At 37.7% G+C, this 20,686-nt stretch overlaps 2 protein-coding genes across 3 annotated transcripts in view; one reads left to right on the top strand and one right to left on the bottom strand.

Moving 5' to 3' along the window:
- Positions 1-3,577: 3,577 nt before the first annotated feature.
- On the top strand, positions 3,578-4,933 carry LOC145689364 (uncharacterized). The gene has a single exon (XM_081763517.1). It carries the CDS (start codon positions 3,578-3,580, stop codon positions 4,931-4,933), a length of 1,356 nt encoding a protein of 451 aa, XP_081619643.1.
- Positions 4,934-7,591: 2,658 nt separating this feature from the next.
- LOC145690471 (LETM1 domain-containing protein 1) overlaps positions 7,592-20,686 on the bottom strand; it is a 30,498-nt gene continuing 17,403 nt past the window's right edge. The window contains exons 4-5 of one of the 2 annotated variants that reach the window (XM_081765384.1): positions 17,675-17,818; positions 7,592-8,004 (exon numbers count right to left, since the gene is read on the bottom strand). In XM_081765384.1, the coding sequence (XP_081621510.1) occupies positions 7,828-8,004; positions 17,675-17,818 (321 nt within the window). In that variant the 3' untranslated portion in view covers positions 7,592-7,827. The remainder of the gene's footprint in view (positions 8,005-17,674; positions 17,819-20,686) is intronic. The other variant, XM_081765385.1, reaches the window with a different exon arrangement.

Here is a 20,686-nt window from a genome sequence, read left to right as displayed (position 1 = left end):
GTTCTTCCATACAATCATGTGTTCAGTATTCGAAGCAAAATTTTTGCTGCATGCAAAATGAGACTAATAATTCTATAATCCTCACATCTCTCTAGGTTCGATTTTGTAGCCAACGCTACCATGAACATCTTCAGGAAATCTTTTGGCCCCCTCCTGTTTCATATATTTCACTGCAGCGTCGGAACAATTCTTTCTTCCCCTTGTCTTCCATATTTTTAATGAATTCGATTGATATATTATCTATCTCGGTTGGTTATCAATTCCTAATCGCGGATATATCTTTTTGAACTCATCCCGAAGAATATTATTTGGTCTAGGAATTAATTCGTGCGGTTGGTACGCACACATTGAAGCTGTAGTACAAACACAAAATACATAAATACCTTAAGAAAAATATTGTCCATCGCTAGCCACCACTTTCGCCCATCTGTCAGGCAATGTACGGATTCCGTGGCGAAAGAAGTCCTCATCCTTGGAAGCGACCCAGTCAGAGACCCATGTTTCGATATCTTCTGAAGAAGTAAACCGCTGTCCAATCAAATCGTTGTTCATGCAATCGAACAAGTAGTAGTCCGAAGGAGCAACGTCTGGTGAATACGGCGGGTGGGGTAAAACTTCCCATCCGACATTTTCTAAATAGGTTTTGACCGGTTTTGCGACATGTGGGCGAGCGTTATCATGTTGAACAATAAGTTTATCATGTCTGTTCTCCCATTCTGGTCGTGTTCTGGCCAGAGCTTGCTTCAAACGCATTAATTGTCGTCGATAACGTTCTCCATTCATAGTTTCACCCGGTTGCAGCAGCTCATAGTACACCACACCTTTCATATCCCACCATATGCACAGCATAACCTTTGCACAGTGAATATCTCGTTTTGGTTGTGATGGACCTGGTTCACCTGGTTTCACCCAGGCCTTTTTTCGTTTAGTGTTCCGTAATGGATCCACTTCTCATCACCCATAATAATTCGATGCAGAAACCCCTTTCTGCTCTGTCGTTGAAGCAGCAATTCGCAAATGGTTTTTCGTCTTTCAACGTCTCTGTCTTTCAATTCATGTGGAACCCAATGTGACATCTTTTGAATCATTCCCATGGCTTTCAAGCGTTTGGAGACTGTTGTTTGATCAACGCCTAATGCTGCTGCAAGTTGTTCCTGCGTTTGACACGAATCCTGCTCGAGCAATGCTGTCAATTCTTCGTCTTGAAATTTTTTTGGCTGTCCAGCTCGCTCTTGGTCTGCCAAGCCGAAATCACCACTTCTAAACCGTGCAAACCACTTCTGACACGTTCGCTCAGCTAGAGCATGGTCACCATACACTTCCACCAAAATACGATGACTTTCAGTCGCACTTTTCTGCATGTTAAAGTAATGCAGCAGGACACCCCGCAAAAACACTTTATCAGGCACAAATTGCGCCATGTTCACTTAACTACAAACTGGTGTTGTTGACGCTTTAATCCACTGCCCTATACTACGAACGATACGCGATGACAGGGGTTTGCAACACATGTGTGGATACACGGAACTGTGGGACGCTCCGTTCGTTGCGCCATCTCTTGTCCACCCGCACGAATTAATTCCTAGACCAAATAAACCTTTCATCATTCTTGTGTACATTTTCTACTTCAGTATCTACATCACGGGTCTATTCTTACTCTCATATAAGTTCTCAACATTATTCTTTCCATCTTCCTAAGACTTCACTCGTCTCGCTGATTACCCTTTGCAGGATGAACGGCTCAAGGGTTGAGCCAGCAGGTTAAACCTCCATCGCTTCGCTCCTTATTAACCTACAGAGATGATTTAGGTGTCTATCTCTTAAGGAAGGATGAAACTTTCCAACGGTGTGCATTTCGTCCACATCGGGGGTACAGCAGCGGAAGGGTAGTGGAGGAAAGTTTCATGTTTTTAGTTCCCCCTCCCTGTATTTGAGAGAGGGATACTCTCCCCCCAAAGGAGCTACAAGCATAAAAAGTGTTATCAATAAAGATAAATTAACATCCTAACTAATGATACCTTGTGTATGGCCATTCTTGCGCACGACAAATAACAGTGCTGCCAACTTCGAGAAAATATATTTATTTTCTTCTTCTCTTACGGGTTGGGCACGGAGGGCACAAAAGTTACCTCGTTGGAAGAATCTGTTTCTCATAAGGTTTCCAATGAGGTATAGCTTGTATTTCTGTGCCAATTAGGGGCGTCAGAGTAGACCAAAACTTTTCGAAAAACATGTACAGGGTGATTCTCATAGGAAACACGTTCGGAATTTTTTCTCACTTGGTATTGAACTTTCGCCCCTTTTTTTTATTTTTTTTATTTTTTTTAATACATGATTGCACCCAATGTCTGGCGTACACGTCAAAATATTTTTTTCCTGCGTACAAGTGTTTCCAGCTTCTCTCAAATTCCAAAAACAAAAAATGTATTTTTTTTTTTTACAATAATTCGTTTTTTTTTCTTCTACGGGTTTGACACGGGGGACACAAAAATTAGCTCGTTGGAATCAGTGTTCCATAACCTGTACAGCGAAGTATCGTTCATGTCCCTCTGACAATTAGAAGGGGTATTGGGGCCGCCAACGTAAAGGTCTACGATTTTCTTGAAATCCCTATCCGTTCTGTAAAGGTTATCTTCCCATTCTTATTTTCTACTACCATCGTAATACCTTCCTGCTTCCTCCGCAGTTTCATAGATTTCACCTCCTCATACATTTCCCCGTATTTCCCACTTTCTAATGCTTCTGTCTCTTCTCATTTATTTTGTAAAACTGTTCCCTTGCTTTGTGCTTTGATACCTGTTTCCATCCATCCTGTCTTCTTTTCATCATTTTCTGCAACGTTTGTTCTGTATCCCATAGTTCTCAGCTGCTTTGTATTCGCGGTAACCTACTATTATTTTTGCAGCTGCTTTATGCAAAGTTTAATATGCTCCCACCGTGTTACTACCTGGACGTATCCTTTCCTCGTTTGAGGTAATTTTCTTCGAATTTCTCAATGAGAAGATTTCTTACTTTATCGTTTCTCAACTTTTCAGTTTTCAACATGTTGTTGCCTACTTTTCTTCTGTCTATATTTTTCAGTTGAATATCCACTTCGGCCAGCACAAGGTTATAATCACAGAAAATGTCGGCCCCAAGGAGGGTCTTCGTGTTCTTCAAATTATTCTGATTCCTGTCCTGAACATAGTCTACCTGGCATCTTCGGCTGCGTATTGCGGATTTCCAGGTATAAATTATTCTGTTGTGCTGATTGAACCAAGTGTTCCCAATTACTATTATCCATTTACTGAAAGGTGGCTTCTAACAGCTGCACATGTTGTAAACAAAACAAGAGGGAGGACTGTTCGCCAATCGCAGCAGTATTCTTTCACGCCGTTGCTAGGCAACGAAGGTCACTGACCGCGCTGTTGCCGGTAGTTGAGGGTTAAATCTTCTGTGGAATAGTTGTCTTAGTGTGCGTTTAAATAGTTTCTTTTGGTTTGTTTCTCTGTTTGTGTGGTGTGTTCTTTTCAAATTAGTGAATAGTATGTGTTGTGATTACAAAATAAATATGACGACTGAAAATGCTGAAACAATAATGAAAAACAAACGTGGTTCAACATATAGAAGTCAGTCACGGGAAATGATATATAACGCTCGGTGCTACTTCGAAGACGAAAAAAATAATAAAGGACCTCTTTTCCCCGTAGAACAGGTAGTTAAACGCACTTCCAATTGTTTGAAAATCAGTGAACGAACTGTTATACGCGTAACTGCAGAGAAATTCGGGGGCACTAACGATAATCCTTCGGTATCCCTTACAAAACCTGGGAAAAAGAGATCAAGAGGAAGTCCAAAGTCAACCGTAGATGATTTCACGGAAGATGCAATTCGACGTCACATATATAGATACTACGAACAGAAGAAGTATCCCACTTTAAATTCTCTCCTTGAATCATTGCGGAAAGATAGTTTATTTACGGGTGGGAGGTCAACTCTGTGGAAATTACTTAAAAAGATGGGGTTTCGATACAAGACATTTTCAGGAAGGAAAGTTTTATTAGAGAGGGAGGATATAGTAGTTATGCGTTGTCGTTTTTTGAGGGAAATGGCAAATGTCGAACCCGAGAAAATAGTATGGCTGGACGAAACATGGGTCAATGCTAACCATTCAAATAGCAAATGCTGGACTCATTCAACACCAAAGAGTACAATGCCTGTCCCAATTGGTAAAGGCGAGAGATTGATTTTGTTACATGCAGGTACGTGTGAGGGCTTCATACCGAACAGTCTTCTTCTGTTTAGATCACGTAAGACGACAGATTACCACGAGGAAATGACAGGTGATAAATTCAAAGACTGGTTCCAGAATGCATTGCTACCAAATATAAGAGCAAATTCGATTATAGTGATGGACAATGCTCCTCCTCATTCTGTCGTTTGGGAAAGAGCCCCTACATCTAAAAGCACAAAATCTGAACTTCTGGCTTGGCTTAAAAATAAAAATGTGCAGGGGTTATCTGATAGTATGTACAGAGCCAAACTACTGGAATTAGTAAATTCTATGAAACCCCGTTTCCACAAATACGAGGTAAACGAAATAGCACGAAGGCATGGGCACAAAGTAGTTCGGCTGCCCCCGTATCATTGTCAATTTAATGCGATTGAATTAATATGTGCTCAAATTAAGAAATACATTGCGAGCAAAAATTCTACATTTAAACTGACAGATGTTGAAGTTTTAATTAGGGAAGCAATTCAGAAAGTTACTCCACAGAAATGGGCTGATGTTGTCACTCACACATTAAAGTTAATTAATGATGCACGTCAACTTGAGGGAATACTGGAGGAACGTGTCCAAGAGTTGGTCATAAACTTAGGCGAAGATAGTAGCAGTGAGTCCACTGATTCAGACAGTAACGATGATTTTGTATCACCTCTATCCAAACGGTAAGAACTTTAGTGTGTGTTTTTTTTTTTTTTTTTTTTTTTTTAATTTTTGCAATATCTGAATAATAATTCATTTGGTTTTTGTTTGTCATGGTTTAATAGAAACAGGTATTTTGTGCGAACAGACCTGTAGCCATGAGAAGTGTAGGGGCTTGTCTTCCACAATTTTTCTTATTCTCTTAGTACGGAAAACATCTTAATAATATTGTTCAATCAGGCTACTTCGAATTTTCTTCCCTATCCCTTCCTATTTAATGTTACTAACGAAACGAGAAATGTATCGTCTCGTTTTCGAGACAAGACAAGAAATTCCATGAGTCTGGTGAACAACACTAGTTCACTTAATTATTATATCTGAAGCATTGTGAATCGAGCCGAGAAAAAATTATGTGAGATCGGTACGAGACGAGATTTTTATAATGTTTACGAGACGACACGAGAAATATCATATTTATCGTCTCATCTCGTGGGCAAGACTATTCCCCTTCAAACTTCAAGATTTTGTTTGGCTATTGGTCTGTGCGCGAAAGACAATAACGAGAGTGATTAAATAACATAGTTGATTAATTTTTTAAAAGTATAATATGAAACCAAGACCAGTAAATCATTTGCTCTTGATAATTTTCTGTCCTGATGCCTACATTCCAGTTATTCTAAAGCAAGAAAAACGAAATCTTTTAGTTGCCTGTTAGCACGAGAATTTGTATTCGAAATACACGGAAGCAGTAACCTATTATTATTTTAGGAAAGCTTTTGAGTAATTAGTTTACCTTTGTAAAAGTTTAAAGACAGAAGCTTAATGAACATACGTTTTGGTAGGATTTTATTTATTTTACTTTTTTTTTTTTTTTTTTTTAAAAAAAAAAAAGGATTTCGAATGAAAACTTCGATTCAATATTAGAAGATTGCGGAGTCTCTCCATTAGACGAATAAAAATTATTGAGGCTGCTTAAGTTTCGAAGTCGGTGTAAACTCAAGGTAAAAACAGTTCATTAATATATTCCTTATTTTTCTTGTAGAATATCAATATTCCAAGTACTATTATTGTTCTTGTTTGGTATCATATATTCCTGTTACGACTTGTTAAAGGCCTTAAGTTTGTCGCCAGAGCTGCTGTCTCTGTTGCGGAGCCTCTGGCAACAGCGCCTCCAATACTCCACGTGCTTTACCCAACTGTCAGAAGTCACCTTTCAGTAAATCGAGAATAGTGAATTCTGTATTTCTTTCGCCTAAACCACATTTGTCTGCGACATTACCTTTCTGTTTTTCTTCCACAACGGCATTGTAATCTCCCATTACAATTACGCCTCCCACCCCTCTTCTCCCTGTCTATGATTTCTTCTATTTTCTCATAATTTTCCTCTACTTCTTTAGATATGTGCGAAGTCGTCGATGCGCATGTCTGTATAACCACTAGTCTTAGCATCATATTTCTATCATCAACAAATTCTTTCACTACCTTCTCTTTTTAAGTGCTTACCAAGAATTATTCCTACACCATTATGAACACCCTTTTCATTATCCGAGTAAAACATTCTATATCCTTCGCTGTTCAACACCCCATTACCTTCCCATATAAACTTCACAAATTTCTACCAAATCTGGATTATTTTGTTTCATTTTTTCTTTAAGATTTTCTATCTTTCCTCCCTGTACCATAGTACGTACGTTCCACGTACCTTTTGCTCTTGCTTATCTTTTTTTCTTTATCTATCTTCCCCACATTAGTACTTTCTCGTCCAATAATCCTTCCCAAGACATCTCCCATCCGGAGATCCGAATGGGGAAATATTTTACCTCCGGAACTATATTTTGACCTGCGAAAGACCATTGCACATGTTCTCTTTTTGCTGTCAGAAAACTAGGGAAAAATAAAGAGGTTGTTTTCTGTTGCCTTCCACCCCGCAATATCCAACCGTTAGTCAGTCTGACCACGCCTGGGACTAATGTCCAAATTACTGTACCAATCACTATTATTTCGCCAACTTGGCTAGTGGAAAACTGACTTCTCCCAGGATACAATATCTGCGGTAAGCATCAATTTGTTCGGATGAAAACCGATCAGTCTCTGTATTGTTAGGTATTTTATAAAGAAAATGTGATAATCTAATGAGTTGAGTTGATTTTCCGTCCCGTTCAGCAACGAGGCTATATGAGATGTGGACCTATTGATTAACGAACCCACCGAAAGACACGAGCTCCTACCGGGAATCGAACCCGGGTCTCCCACGCCAAAGGCGAGCACGCTAACCGCTTAGCCACGAAGGATCTCGTGGTCATCTAATGAGAACAAAATGAGGACGAGGAAATATTCTTTAACACTACACCGAAGTAAAATGAGATTAAAATTTAACAATCAGTCTTCAGAATGATTGTCAGCCTGTTAGTAACAAAAACTTAAAAGAAATAAATTTGCTTAATTGTGTTGGATTTTTAAAATCGAACAGTCAAGTATCAGTGTTAACGGTGTCAGGTCAGAAAGGCGAGGACATAGGCTCGATTGATCTGGCCCTTCTTGACATAGGTCTTTTTTTTTAGACTCGGGTCCTTTCGACTGCAGCCTTTCTGTGTTCGTCCTTTTGTTTGGATCCTTACATAACACCAACATTAGGTCTTCTGAAACCTCTGAAACGGACGGTTTCGTGCACTACAAATAAAAATATTATCGATATTCTCAACATTTTAATTCAATATTGAGATTTTAAAATTCAAACAACGAAAAAAGAAAATACAAACAAAACATTAAATACAAACAATATTTACATAAATATTCTACAAGAAAACTTATACTGCATAGACTAGCTCTGTTTTACAGCTAAAAAAACTATCACAATCTGATTCATAGAAAATCCACCTTTTCTTTATTTCATTCTGGCACTTCTGAGTCGTTGAAAATGTTCAGTGAATGAGCACCCAATTGCTCGGATGGTTGTAGGCTAGAAGAATTGGACAATGAAGCAGCAACGAGATACAACTTTCATCTAATTCTTGAGACACAGCCACCCAATCTGACAGCCACTTCTGAAGATCTTCAGTCTTCATGTTCACTGGGTTAAGTCCACGAAAGAAACATACCTATCGAACAAAATTACAGTAATTATATAAGTGTTCACATAATTAAAGTACAGATACAGATTTTACAGTTCCCAGCAACACAAAAGCTTTACAGTGGACTGGGCAGATCTAAATACAGCTTAAAAGAGAGAACTAGACACATATTTGAATTGTCAAAAGTTTTAACTTATTAAGCGTAACGAAAATTATGTAAACTGTATAGTTTCAACGGACCACCTCCGTCTACAGCAGTAGTTGAAAAAAGGTGCAAAATATTTTATATTATGGAAAGCTATTTTAAATTTCTTTGGACTAAAAATATACTGTTGATATTTATGAAAAATTTGGGTTCCTGAATTACTTATTACCAGGGCCCGGATCTTGTTGACCTAAAATTTTTTAAAAAGTGACCTATAAAATGACACTAAAATTCCTGTAAAATGACCCTAAAAATCACAAAAATTGACCTTAAAACTTACGTTTTCTCAAACTTTTATCTCGTTAAACATTGACATTTTTAAATATCCATTGGATTTTTAATTAACATTTCTCACTCATATTCAAAAAGTTTTGTTTCAGTTAGTTGCAGTCCATTGATCATTTATTTCTATTGATCAGTCCATTGTACGGAATTGTAAGTATTGAAAGCGTCAATTCACTTCCGAGTTGAAACTAGGAAGCACTCTTAAACAATAAAAGTTAGCAAGTGTAGACTATATGAAAATAAATAGATAAAAACCTGTTTAAAACCCTTGTACGCCTTCTAATCCATTTTTAGTTAATCACGTGATCACACTCTTTGTGGTCAATATTCCAAAACTATCTGTTTGGCCACCTACCAACCCCATCTTTCGTTAACCAGCTACAGTTTAGTTTTCATTAGCTTGTTAAGAATGCAGTTTTTCCACTCCAATAGTCAGGAAGTAAGAAAAGAGATTACTCAACTTCGTCTTTTCCACATCCGTAAACCGTGTTCATTTAAAGATTTCCTTATGTAGAAAAAAGAATAAAAAGACCATAAGTGACCTAAAAGTTACCTTAAAATATTAAAAAATGACCTGAAATTTCAAAACGGCAAAAAGTGACCAAAAGTTGACCCTAAAAAACTATATTTTTAGAACATAGAGTTGATGGATAACGTTTTTATTTGAACTTGCCTTGTCTTATGCGTAACAGAAAAAAGTTGACTTGTCAACAAGATCCGGGCCCTGCTTATTACAGTTGAAGAAAACAAAATCTTTTAAACTTATAAGCGATAAAATATGAATTGACAACTTCAGAGAGCAAAAATACAAACAGAAGATTAGTACAACATTGATTTGCGGTACTACATCTACAAAGACGTTTGATATTAAAATTAAAGAACTGACTTTTAAATAAAGGACCTCGCACTTTTCTTATGGAAAGTGGCTTTCGGCTAATGTTGTTGAAACTTCGCTGGTTGATAGTTCTTAACATGTGGATCAAAAGTCTCAATAGGCACAAAGACCGAAATCCACTCCTTCCCCCCCTAAATACCGCCTCCAAGTAGCTGGGGGGGGGGATTGAACTGATTTCAGCATGTAAAACAATTTGTTGTTTTAATCAACTCAACAAGGACCCCAAACAAGCACATGTTAGACTATCAAACTACCCCACTTGACACCGCCCTTTGCCCACCACATATCCCCCCTCCGCGAATTACCTTACGGATGTTCCATATTACTGTAGTTTATAGTTGCGCGTATGTGTTGAAATATCTACAGTTTTGGTCTCACCGACGATATAATGGGTTTCACGTATCGCTGATTACGAATCTGAGGTGTGAGTTCTAGAATTCAAGATGGAGGATCAATATGGCGGATCAAAAACACGAAACTCCTGAATGTAGCCACAAATAGCTGTTTACTAGGGTATTTTGGGTCGTTGGTTACGAATCTGAGGTCAAAATTCTTGAATTCAAGATTGCAGATCCAAGATGGTGGATAAAAACGTCGAAGCCACAAATCGTAGTAGGCTAGAGTGTTTTTAGATCGCTGTTTAAGTACGCAACATTACTTGATACTTCAGCCACCATGTAGAATTATTCTGCACCCTTGCCCTTTACCAAAACCCACCACAGATATTTTAATGCTGAACGGTGTTAAAATAATTCATCAATTATCTGTTCATTATTTTCATCATTTCGGTTTGCAGCATCTAATTTATTTAGCAATGTATTTAGCAATGAGTCATCGGGATATCTAATATTCTGTAAATGTCGTGCATGGCCTAAATACCACAAGACACTTGCAACGTGCGCACACGTACCTAATGTACGAGCACCGTTTTGACGTGTACAGTAGTAACCTTGAATAACATTTTGATCATAATCCTTGTCATCATCATCATTGACTACATATGCTATGAAAACTTGATGCTTAGTTGCATTGCGGAACCTTGAGTAGAGACGTATGCGCAGGAATCCCGGTTACTCAATGTTAAACTTCGGTGGAGTTTTAAAGCAAACACATTGACTTTTCGAACAAAACCCACAAGAATAGTTTTTTTTTCGATTTCATTGAAATAAACAACACTTTTACTCGAACCTTTTTTGCATAAAACGTCTTTCTACAGTTATCTAGACAATTAATTAATAAACATTTTCCTGCCCTTTCGTAAAACTGAGTTGCAGATTCGACTAACCGCAGATTTGTAATCAGCAATACGCGAAACCCATTATATCGGTGATACCAAAACTGTAGGTATTTCAACACATACATGCGACTATAAAATACATAAATATGAAAAATCCGTAGGGTAACTCGTGGGGGGGGGGGGGGGGGTGTGTCAAATGGAGAAGTTTGATAGTGAAAACTGTTCTTGTTTGGGGTCCTTGTTGGGTTGATTAAAACAATCAATTGTTTAACATGCTGAAATCAGTTCAATCCCCCCCAGCTACTTGGAGGCGGTTTTTTTTTTGGGGGGGGGGGGGAAGGAGTGGATTTCGGTCTTTGTGCCCATTGAGACTTTTGATCCGCATGTTAAGAACTATCAACCAGCGAAGTTTCAACAACATTAGCCGAAAGCCACTTTCCATAAGAAAAGTGCGAGGTCCTTTATTATCTTCTTAATGTCTTACTGCTGGAAGAAATCAGTGTTACAGTTAACAGTTGTTTTGTTAAAAAAGTGCGTACATTCCTCACGCTTTTAAGTTTTCATCAATATCAACAGTATATTTTTAATCCAGAGAAGTTGAAGATGATAGCCACTGATGTGAGATGTTGTTGCAGCTTTTTTCACCAATACTAAAAATGAGGAGATTGTCCTTCAAACCGTATGGTCTACATAATGTTAGAGGCGCGGACATGGAAATACGCACCATGTTACAAGGAGGAAAATTAGAAAATCTTAAACCAGAAATGAAACAAATAATCTTGACTTGGTAAGAGTTCGTGAAATTAAGTGGGAAGGTAATGGGGAACTGAGAAGCGCAGGATATAAGATGTTTTACTCAGGTAATGAAAAGGGTGGTTATAATATGTGGGAATGACTTCATGAGAGCTTTAAAAAGAAAGTAATGAAAATAGAATTTGTTGATGACAAGGTTATGATGTTAAGGAAAAACGAAGAATCTAGTGATGACACATATACGCAACGAGCACTTTGCATATACAGATGTGTTTCAAATTATTAGACTCACCCTCGAAAAATGCGAAATTGATGTTGCAGTCCTAATTTCGGATTCCTATATCATGTAATTTAATGGTTTAAACCACCAATACAGGATCCTTCATTTGTTTACTGTACACTTGAAGTGGTGATATCACCGTTGAACAGCAGATGGAATTAGTAGAGGGGATGGAGTTCTGAAAGTGGTATTTCAGTTGTAGACAGCTATTGTGGTTTCTAATAACAAGTTACAATCTGAAGTATTGTGGTTGCAGTCGTAAGCAGTTACGACATTCAAAGCATTCAACAGTTCGAATGGGCCAGTTTAAAGTGATCTTGACGTGTTTTGTGTATTAATCTTTTATTCTATGAAGTCCTGTAATCGCAGCATAATTTGAAAAGCCAGAGATCTTTCTTCGAATAAAGTGGAAGTTGTCAAAACCCTTTTGGCGGAAGGAAGATATACACAACGACAAATTGTTACTAGAGTTCGGGTAGGGCAAAAATCTGAGTAAAATCTCCGTTGCGATGAGCAACAAGCAAATGTATCAGCAAAACAGGCTTGGGAAGTGTGGGCGAAATCCAAAGCTATCGCTAAGAGGTATCAAAAAATAAAAAGATTAGATCTGGGAAACAGAAACGCAACTTTTAGAGACTTAAGCATAAAAATGGCTGAGTATGGTGTAGACATTTCGCCTGAAAATGTTCGAAGAATTCTTTGTGCTGAGGAAATAAAGGCACTCAGGCCAAAAAAGAAAGCAAAAATTACTCCAATCATGGCAAAGAAGCGCCTCGAATAGGCACGAGGCCTAGAACATTGGACTGCTGATGATTGGAGAATAGGTGTTTCAGTAGTGAATTAAGTGTCTTTGTGTTTGATGAACGTTCACAATATGTGCGACATCGACCTGGTGAGGAATTCAAGTTGGAATGCCTTCAACAAACAGTGAAGCATCCTACTTCAGTCATGGTCTGGGGTGTGATGTTTGTCTTCGGGCCTGGGAAACTGCATACAATAGAGGGTACAATGAAGCACGGCCAATACCTACAAGTTCTTCAAGAAGAACTGTTTCTCCAGACTGCAATTTGGTTTGGTGACTCACACTTCATCTTTATGCATGACGGAGCCCCATGCCACCGGGGTAAAACTGTGACAAAATTCTTCGAAAACAACGAAATTAGTGTTCTTCCTAAGCCGGGCAATTGTCCTGATATGAACCCGATTGAAAACTCCTGGAGCTTCATGAAGGAAAAGCTAAAGAAGAAACATATTACAACCAAACACCAATTGATCGAGGAGATCAACAATTTGTGGTATCATGATGTTGAATTGAAGTCAAAATGTGCTAAACTCGTATATAGCATGCCACAAAGAATAAAAGACTTAATAAAGAATAACGGATTTCATACGAAATAGTAATCTTTGTGTGAGATCATTTTTCTTGTAAGTATTCCATTTCATTTTTTGTTTCCAATTTAGATACACACACTGTATAGTATTTATATTTAAATGTCACGTACGCATTTGTTTAATTGATAGTGAAAAGCATGTGCCATGGTCACAAGAAATTAGAACAGAGTTACAGAACAATAATTTGGACTAAGTTCAAACGCGTTTTCTGACGTAATATTTTAAGAACAGTAAAATATTCACAAACAATGTTGAGTCTAATAATTTTAACTCGTCTGTAATTGAAGCAGCAGAGAAAAATTATGAGAAAATAGGTATTATAAACTGGGAGAAGAAGGGTGCGTGTGTAATTGTAATAGGAGATTTCAATACAGTTGTGGGAGAAAAACAGGAAGGTAGTGGCAAAAATGGTTTAGGAGAAAGAAATGTAAGGGGAGAGGAACTGGTTAATTTCTGTAGACAGAATTCACTAGTAATTGGGAAAACTTGCTTCAATCACTACAAGAGAAGAAGATATGTATGGAAATCCTCAATAAGACTATGTTAAGGTCAGGTATCAGAATAGCTTGAAGAACATGATGACACTTCCCGAGTTCAGCATTTTCTCTGATCATAACCTTGAGTTGGCCGAAATGTATATTCAACTGAAAAATGTAGCCAGAAGAAAAGTAGGCAATAAGAAGTTGAATACTGAAAGACTAAGAAATGAGAAAGTAAGGAATCTTTTTGTAGAAAACTTCGAAGAAAGTACTTAAACGAGGAAAAGATAGGTGCACATACTAACAGACGGTGAGAATATATTAAATTTTGGATACAATAGCTGCAGATGAAATAGTAGGTTACCGCAAACACACAACGGCTAAGAAACCATGGGTCAAAGATCAGATGTTGCAGGAAATGTGGGAAAGGAGGACGCGGAAACAGGTTAAAATAGAAGAGGTCAGAAAGATATACAGAAAGTTAACAGAGTTACGAACGAAAACAGATAAAGCAAGGGAACAGTTTTATAAAAGAAAATGTGGAGACATAGAAGTATAGAATGAGCTGGGAAATATGAGAAAATGTACAAGGAGGTCAAATCTATGGAAGTGCGGAGGAAACAGGAAGGTATTACGATGGTAGTAGAAGATAATGGGAAGGTAATCAGCGAGTGAAGTCTTAGGAAGATGGAAGAATAATATTAAGAACTTATATGAGAGTAGGGATAGACCGCGTGATGTAGATGTCGAAGTAGAAAATGAAGTACGCAAGGATGATAATTTTTTAATATTCTTTAAGGTGTTTAATATTCTTCGGGATGAGTTTCAAAAAGCTATATTTCAATAAATTGAAGGATAAAAATCACTGATATCAGAAATTAAGAGAAGCATTAGAAATAAAATTATGTGACAGAACATTTAATAGTGTGGAAACTTTAAAATTAAATGATATTTGAAGTAATTTATTAAAATAATAATAAAAAAGAGGAAAATGAAAATAATAACGATTATGAAAACCCTTATTATAAATTTAAAATAAAACAGTAAATTATAGCAATACCTGTTTTGTTTCATATTGAAATTTAAAAGTATAAAATGCACCAGTTAGAATTATATTTGGTCTAGGAATTAATTCGTGCGGGTGGACAAGAGATGGCGCAACGAACGGAGCGTCCCACAGTTCCGTGTATCCACACATGTGTTGCAAACCCCTGTCATCGCGTATCGTTCGTAGTATAGGGCAGTGGATTAAAGCGTCAACAACACCAGTTTGTAGTTAAGTGAACATGGCGCAATTTGTGCCTGATAAAGTGTTTTTGCGGGGTGTCCTGCTGCATTACTTTAACATGCAGAAAAGTGCGACTGAAAGTCATCGTATTTTGGTGGAAGTGTATGGTGACCATGCTCTAGCTGAGCGAACGTGTCAGAAGTGGTTTGCACGGTTTAGAAGTGGTGATTTCGGCTTGGCAGACCAAGAGCGAGCTGGACAGCCAAAAAAATTTCAAGACGAAGAATTGACAGCATTGCTCGAGCAGGATTCGTGTCAAACGCAGGAACAACTTGCAGCAGCATTAGGCGTTGATCAAACAACAGTCTCCAAACGCTTGAAAGCCATGGGAATGATTCAAAAGATGTCACATTGGGTTCCACATGAATTGAAAGACAGAGACGTTGAAAGACGAAAAACCATTTGCGAATTGCTGCTTCAACGACAGAGCAGAAAGGGGTTTCTGCATCGAATTATTACGGGTGATGAGAAGTGGATCCATTACGAGAACCCTAAACGAAAAAAGGCCTGGGTGAAACCAGGTGAACCAGGTCCATCACAACCAAAACGAGATATTCACTGTGCATATGGTGGGATATGAAAGGTGTGGTGTACTATGAGCTGCTGCAACCGGGTGAAACTATGAATGGAGAACGTTATCGACGACAATTAATGCGTTTGAAGCAAGCTCTGGCCAGAACACGACCAGAATGGGAGAACAGACATGATAAACTTATTGTTCAACATGATAACGCTCGCCCACATGTCGCAAAACCGGTCAAAACCTATTTAGAAAATGTCGGATGGGAAGTTTTACCCCACCCGCCGTATTCACACGACGTTGCTCCTTCGGACTACTACTTGTTCGATTGCATGAACAACGATTTGATTGGACAGCGGTTTACTTCTTCAGAAGATATCGAAACATGGGTCTCTGACTGGGTCGCTTCCAAGGATGAGGACTTCTTTCGCCACGGAATCCGTACATTGCCTGACAGATGGGCGAAAGTGGTGGCTAGCGATGGACAATATTTTTCTTAAGGTATTTATGTATTTTGTGTTTGTACTAGAGCTTCAATGTGTGCGTACCAACCGCACGAATTAATTCCTAGACCAAATATAACAATAATAATTTAATGTTATGAAGAGATCTCTTCCAGTTAACGTCTGATGAAGATAAGATTAAGTTATTGAAACTGTTACGTCTTATTTTAATTTTAATAAATAAGTATATAGTCCGGTCAGAAAAGTATTAATTTATTATATTATTTGAATGCAAGCCTTCCTTTGAATAAAACACTAACCTCAACGGCAGATACACATTTTGTCGGTTGATATTCTTTCGAAAATTTGTTATTTATCTTGTCAAAGAAATGTCTGAATTTCCACAACTGGTCATACGTTGTGGAATCACGATCCGGGCTCTTGGTGTTATTCTCAGAGTGTATGCGATTCCGAATAAAAAGGAATTCATTCACTGTTATGGTATTATGGTACCACGGAGTGAAATTAAATCCCTTCGTATTCCAATGGCTTTTCAATTTGTTCCGCTTACACAAACCCATTGTCAGCCATACAGCGAGGAAGACACACACTTCCTCTAAAGAGAGAGGTCTCATGTTGCAACCTTGCACGGCTACCAGATTTTTGGAAAAGCTGGTCTACGTACAAGTTTGTCTTTTTCACCACCTGTCTAAGAATTTCCGTGGACAAAGAAGGAAGAACAGATCAATCGGTCACACATTTGCCTGACTGAGACCATTCTTCATCCTTGGTGTTCCAGTCAAGATTGGAACCTGAGAATTAACCACATTCTGGCGACTCCCCTGATCAACCTTTATCCAAGGTGCAGGCTGGGTGGGCAGTGTACTGATTGAAGGCTAATCCGCAGAATCGTCAGAAGATTCATCACCGTCCTCTTCCTCACTCCCATCCAAATCTTCTGCCCCTTGCAAACTTTCCCCCTCTCTTTTCTCTGCATCACTTTCTCCCTCATCAAAACCAAATTCATCCCCCACTCTCTTTTCGTCCGTGTCAAAGCCCGCAAGAACATAACGAATTTCGGATTCGAATAGAGACACTATGATGAGTTTTGGAAACTACTCTAACTGCAACTCAAACCAATGATCCACACCTCTCTTACTATAGTTCAAACCTTGCAAATCCTGCAATACAAAGTACAACGAATCCAAGCAGCCACTGAAGAAAGTCAGGAACGAAATAGAAAGTCACTCACTTAATATCTCACAAAAGCAACAGAACACAAGTCTCATCAGCAGCAACTGAGCTAAACTGAACTTAACGCCGAGAAAAAAGTAAAAGGGGATGGAATGTGCGGTAAGGGAAAGAGTTCGTTGTAAACCTATTTCATTATTTGCTGTGAATGCAAAAACAACAAGCCGCACTGTTTTATTTTTTGCCTCTTTGTTCATCAAACCAGAAAAGAAAGCCTACTGCCCTTCGACATGACAAGTTTTGATACCAAAAGGTTTCTCACGCGGTAGACCCTTGTGGTGGTGACTAAAATAAAAGATAAAAGCTTTTTCTTCATCATTTACATTTTATCACCAACAGAAAATGCTTTGTTCTAAACAGAATCAGTTGAACCTTCTTCCTTTCTATAAGTAGGTATTTCTACAGAGAGTGGATTTTAAACTGAAGACCAGTCCTTTTAACTCAAAGTAAACAATGATAAGGAAATTACAGAGGGGGAGGGGAGAGGAGGAGGAAAAACGAATTATAGACACTTTCTTCAGTCGCTTAAAAGGAAATATATTGCATGACATGCAACATTATATTTACAATAACAATACATTATTTTTACTGTTACTGAAGGTAAATCTATTCATGAAAGCTTAGCATAGTAAACCTATTACAAGTATAATGTTTTTATTCCACACTTACCGATCGCAAATCATCTTTTGGAATAGAGAGAACTCCTTCTCGAAGTATCGCATTATCCATTTCTTTCATAATCATTGCTCTATCTCGAAGTCTTGAGCGACGACGCCATCCCACGTGCATCCCATGCATACGAAGCAACGCAGTCTTCAATGAAATGAAAACGAAACGTCAACGTGACAAGTCAGCTTGAGACGTCTGAGTAAATATCAAAAATCAAGAAATATGTAATCAATAAACAATCCGAAAGAAGAGTGTATCCTAAAGCTTCTATGTTTTGTAGTAATTTAAACACGGGTTATTTCGTCGGACTTTGCTTCTCTGATTGTTTGTAATATATCATTCGAAACACATTTTGTTTGTTTGTTTGTTTGTTTCTTTATTTATTTATTTTATTTTATTTTTTGGTCGCATACAGAAATACCTTGCATAACGCTATAAACAACCACGTTGTTCGAGATCTGTTTACAACGGGTTTATATTGAATTTATTCACCAGAAAAATTTAGGATAGAAAACAAGTTTTACAATAATATACAGGGTGTTTCAAAACAACACCGTCAATGTTTAGGAGGTGATTTCTGACACCAAGATAAGACAAGAAGTATAGACCAACCTGGGTGTACATATTCTTCCTTTCGGAGTTATAGGCTGCCGAAAATATGAAAAAATAAACTTTAAAGGTCCATAGCTCAAAAACTATGGAAACTACCGTCCAAAAATACATGTTTCAGAATCCTAAGGTGCTCAGACATTATTTATAGAGGGAGTTTGGCTACAGGCATATAATTTGAAGTACTCACCACCTACCTCTACAAAAATTGTTGCGCAAGTGCCGCAGAATTCTGAAACTTGTATATTTGGACAGGGTGCATACTAGTTCCTAAGTGAAGTCTTGACCCGACTACGATAGATCCCACAGTTTTGGTGCTATAGACCTTTAAAGTTCATTTTTTCATGTTTTCGGCAGCCTATAACTCCGAAAGGAAGTATTTGTGCAACCAGGTTGGTCTATACTTTTTGTCTTATCTTCGTGTCAGAAATCACCTCCTAAACGTTGTCGGTGTTGGCTTCAGGATGTTATCACGGAATAAAAATACAAACAGAAGTGCAATGAATGATTTAATTGATTGAAACTGAAAGGCCCTTATACACAATTACACATGAAAGAATATGCTATTAAAATTTCCTCCCCGGCTACGGTGGCAGCAATCAACACAAACCCGTACACCATAATTATATATGACATTTTCAATCGTCGGTACTATAATCTCTCGTATGACAGCTCTGATGTTTTCTCCTAAGGTCGGAATGTTGGTGGTTTGTTGGCGTACACTTTTGCTTTTCAAATAGCTGCAAAGAAGAAAGTTGAACGGTGTCGGCACAAGATCTCGGCGGCTAATTCACATCAACATTTCTTGAAATCACACGTCTAGGAAATTTAGTGGGTAATAACACAATGTTAGCTCATGTGGTATGACTTGTAGCCCCATCCAGTCGAAATAAACATCAGAAATGTCGACTCCGTAAAGCTGAGGCCACAGAAATCTGTAATCATCTCTATGTAACGTTCTGCATTACATCGCCATTGTCATTTTCACAGAGAAAGGGATCGATGATTCCTCTAGATTACAAAACTCATCAAAACGCAAGCGTGAAGTGTTTCTGAGTAAATAACGCAAAGGTTTTCATCGCTTCAAATGCGGCAATTGTGTCTGCTGGCATGACCTTTTAAAGTGAAATGGGTTTCATCGCTGAAGATAATTTGATGGAAAACCTCGGGATTTGTTGCCTTCTGTTCTAACATCCAACTTACAAAATTTCTGCGTTGCAAATGGTCTCATTTCTTCAGTTCTTGCGTTAATTGAATGTTTGCTTTATGGAACATCTATTTTTATAATAAGATTTTATGATCAGAATTCGTTGATCTTGTGACAATGGTACCATTATAACACTTCTATACTTCTCAACTTGGGTATATGCAGTTTCACCTTAAAACAAACACGCTTTTATCACATATAAGCATTTAAAATCCTGAAGTATTTATACATTTTCGATGATCCATATATATACACACTAAATAGCAGAGATAACTCCTCTAAACATAAAAATGTTGCAAAAAAGTATTCTCCCGTTGTAAATGAAAAATGAAATCTTACAGTTTTACGTCCCACAGTGTACTTTATACGCTAAAAGAAATGGATAATTAATGAAAAGTGAATGTATGAAAGGAATTAATGGAATGATAATGTAGGAGAAAACTGAAGAACCCCAAGAAAACCCACAGATTCATTGAAAACTCATATGACCATGGATTGAGCTAGGGTTTCTCACACCAAAGATAACCACTTTATCACTGAGCTACCGTGCCCTTATTCTTCAATTGTAGTAAATATCGTCATATTATAAGCCAATACTGGACTCTACTTATACAGTAATTCTGTCTATGCATGCATACGTGCTATACTGCTTTTAATTGGGTTATTTTTAAAAGTCTGTGTTGGCGAACCTATTGCTAATTTGTAAGTATGCGACAATGAAATCAGCGTTAGAGCAAACTGGCGTCGTTCAAAACTCTGTTATGCATGGTATTCGTATATATACTCTTTGGACTATTGAAACTCATTGAAGAAAAATACGTAATTGCGAAGAAAAAAAAAACTTTTCGCATTATAATGTTAAAAGAATAATATTGATAAATGGTTGGATATTTAATGAGTTCGTCAGCAGTGGGGTTATTTGTCCCAGTCACGATTTATAAATAATTTGAGCACCTTGCAAAAATATAAATTGGGTAAATGAAACTATAAACGTAGGCCTAATTGTTTAATCTTCAATGTCGAACAGTATTCAAACATTCTGGTTATATGAACGATAGACTTTTCCTGTAGAAATAACACAAGTATTTTCACAAAATTATTTTTATCATTTCCTGAGTTTTCCCTGATTTTCCTGAAGACCAACTATTTTCCTTGACCCGCGACATTTAAATAAGATAATGGTGTACTGATGATAA

The sequence above is a fragment of the Thermobia domestica genome, chromosome 7, assembly GCF_964235325.1.
Source record: "Thermobia domestica chromosome 7, izTheDome1.hap1.1, whole genome shotgun sequence".
Classification (NCBI taxonomy): Eukaryota; Metazoa; Arthropoda; class Insecta; order Zygentoma; family Lepismatidae; genus Thermobia; species Thermobia domestica.
The sequence above is the reverse complement of the archived record's forward strand: the minus strand, read 5'-3'. Positions and strand labels throughout refer to the sequence as shown.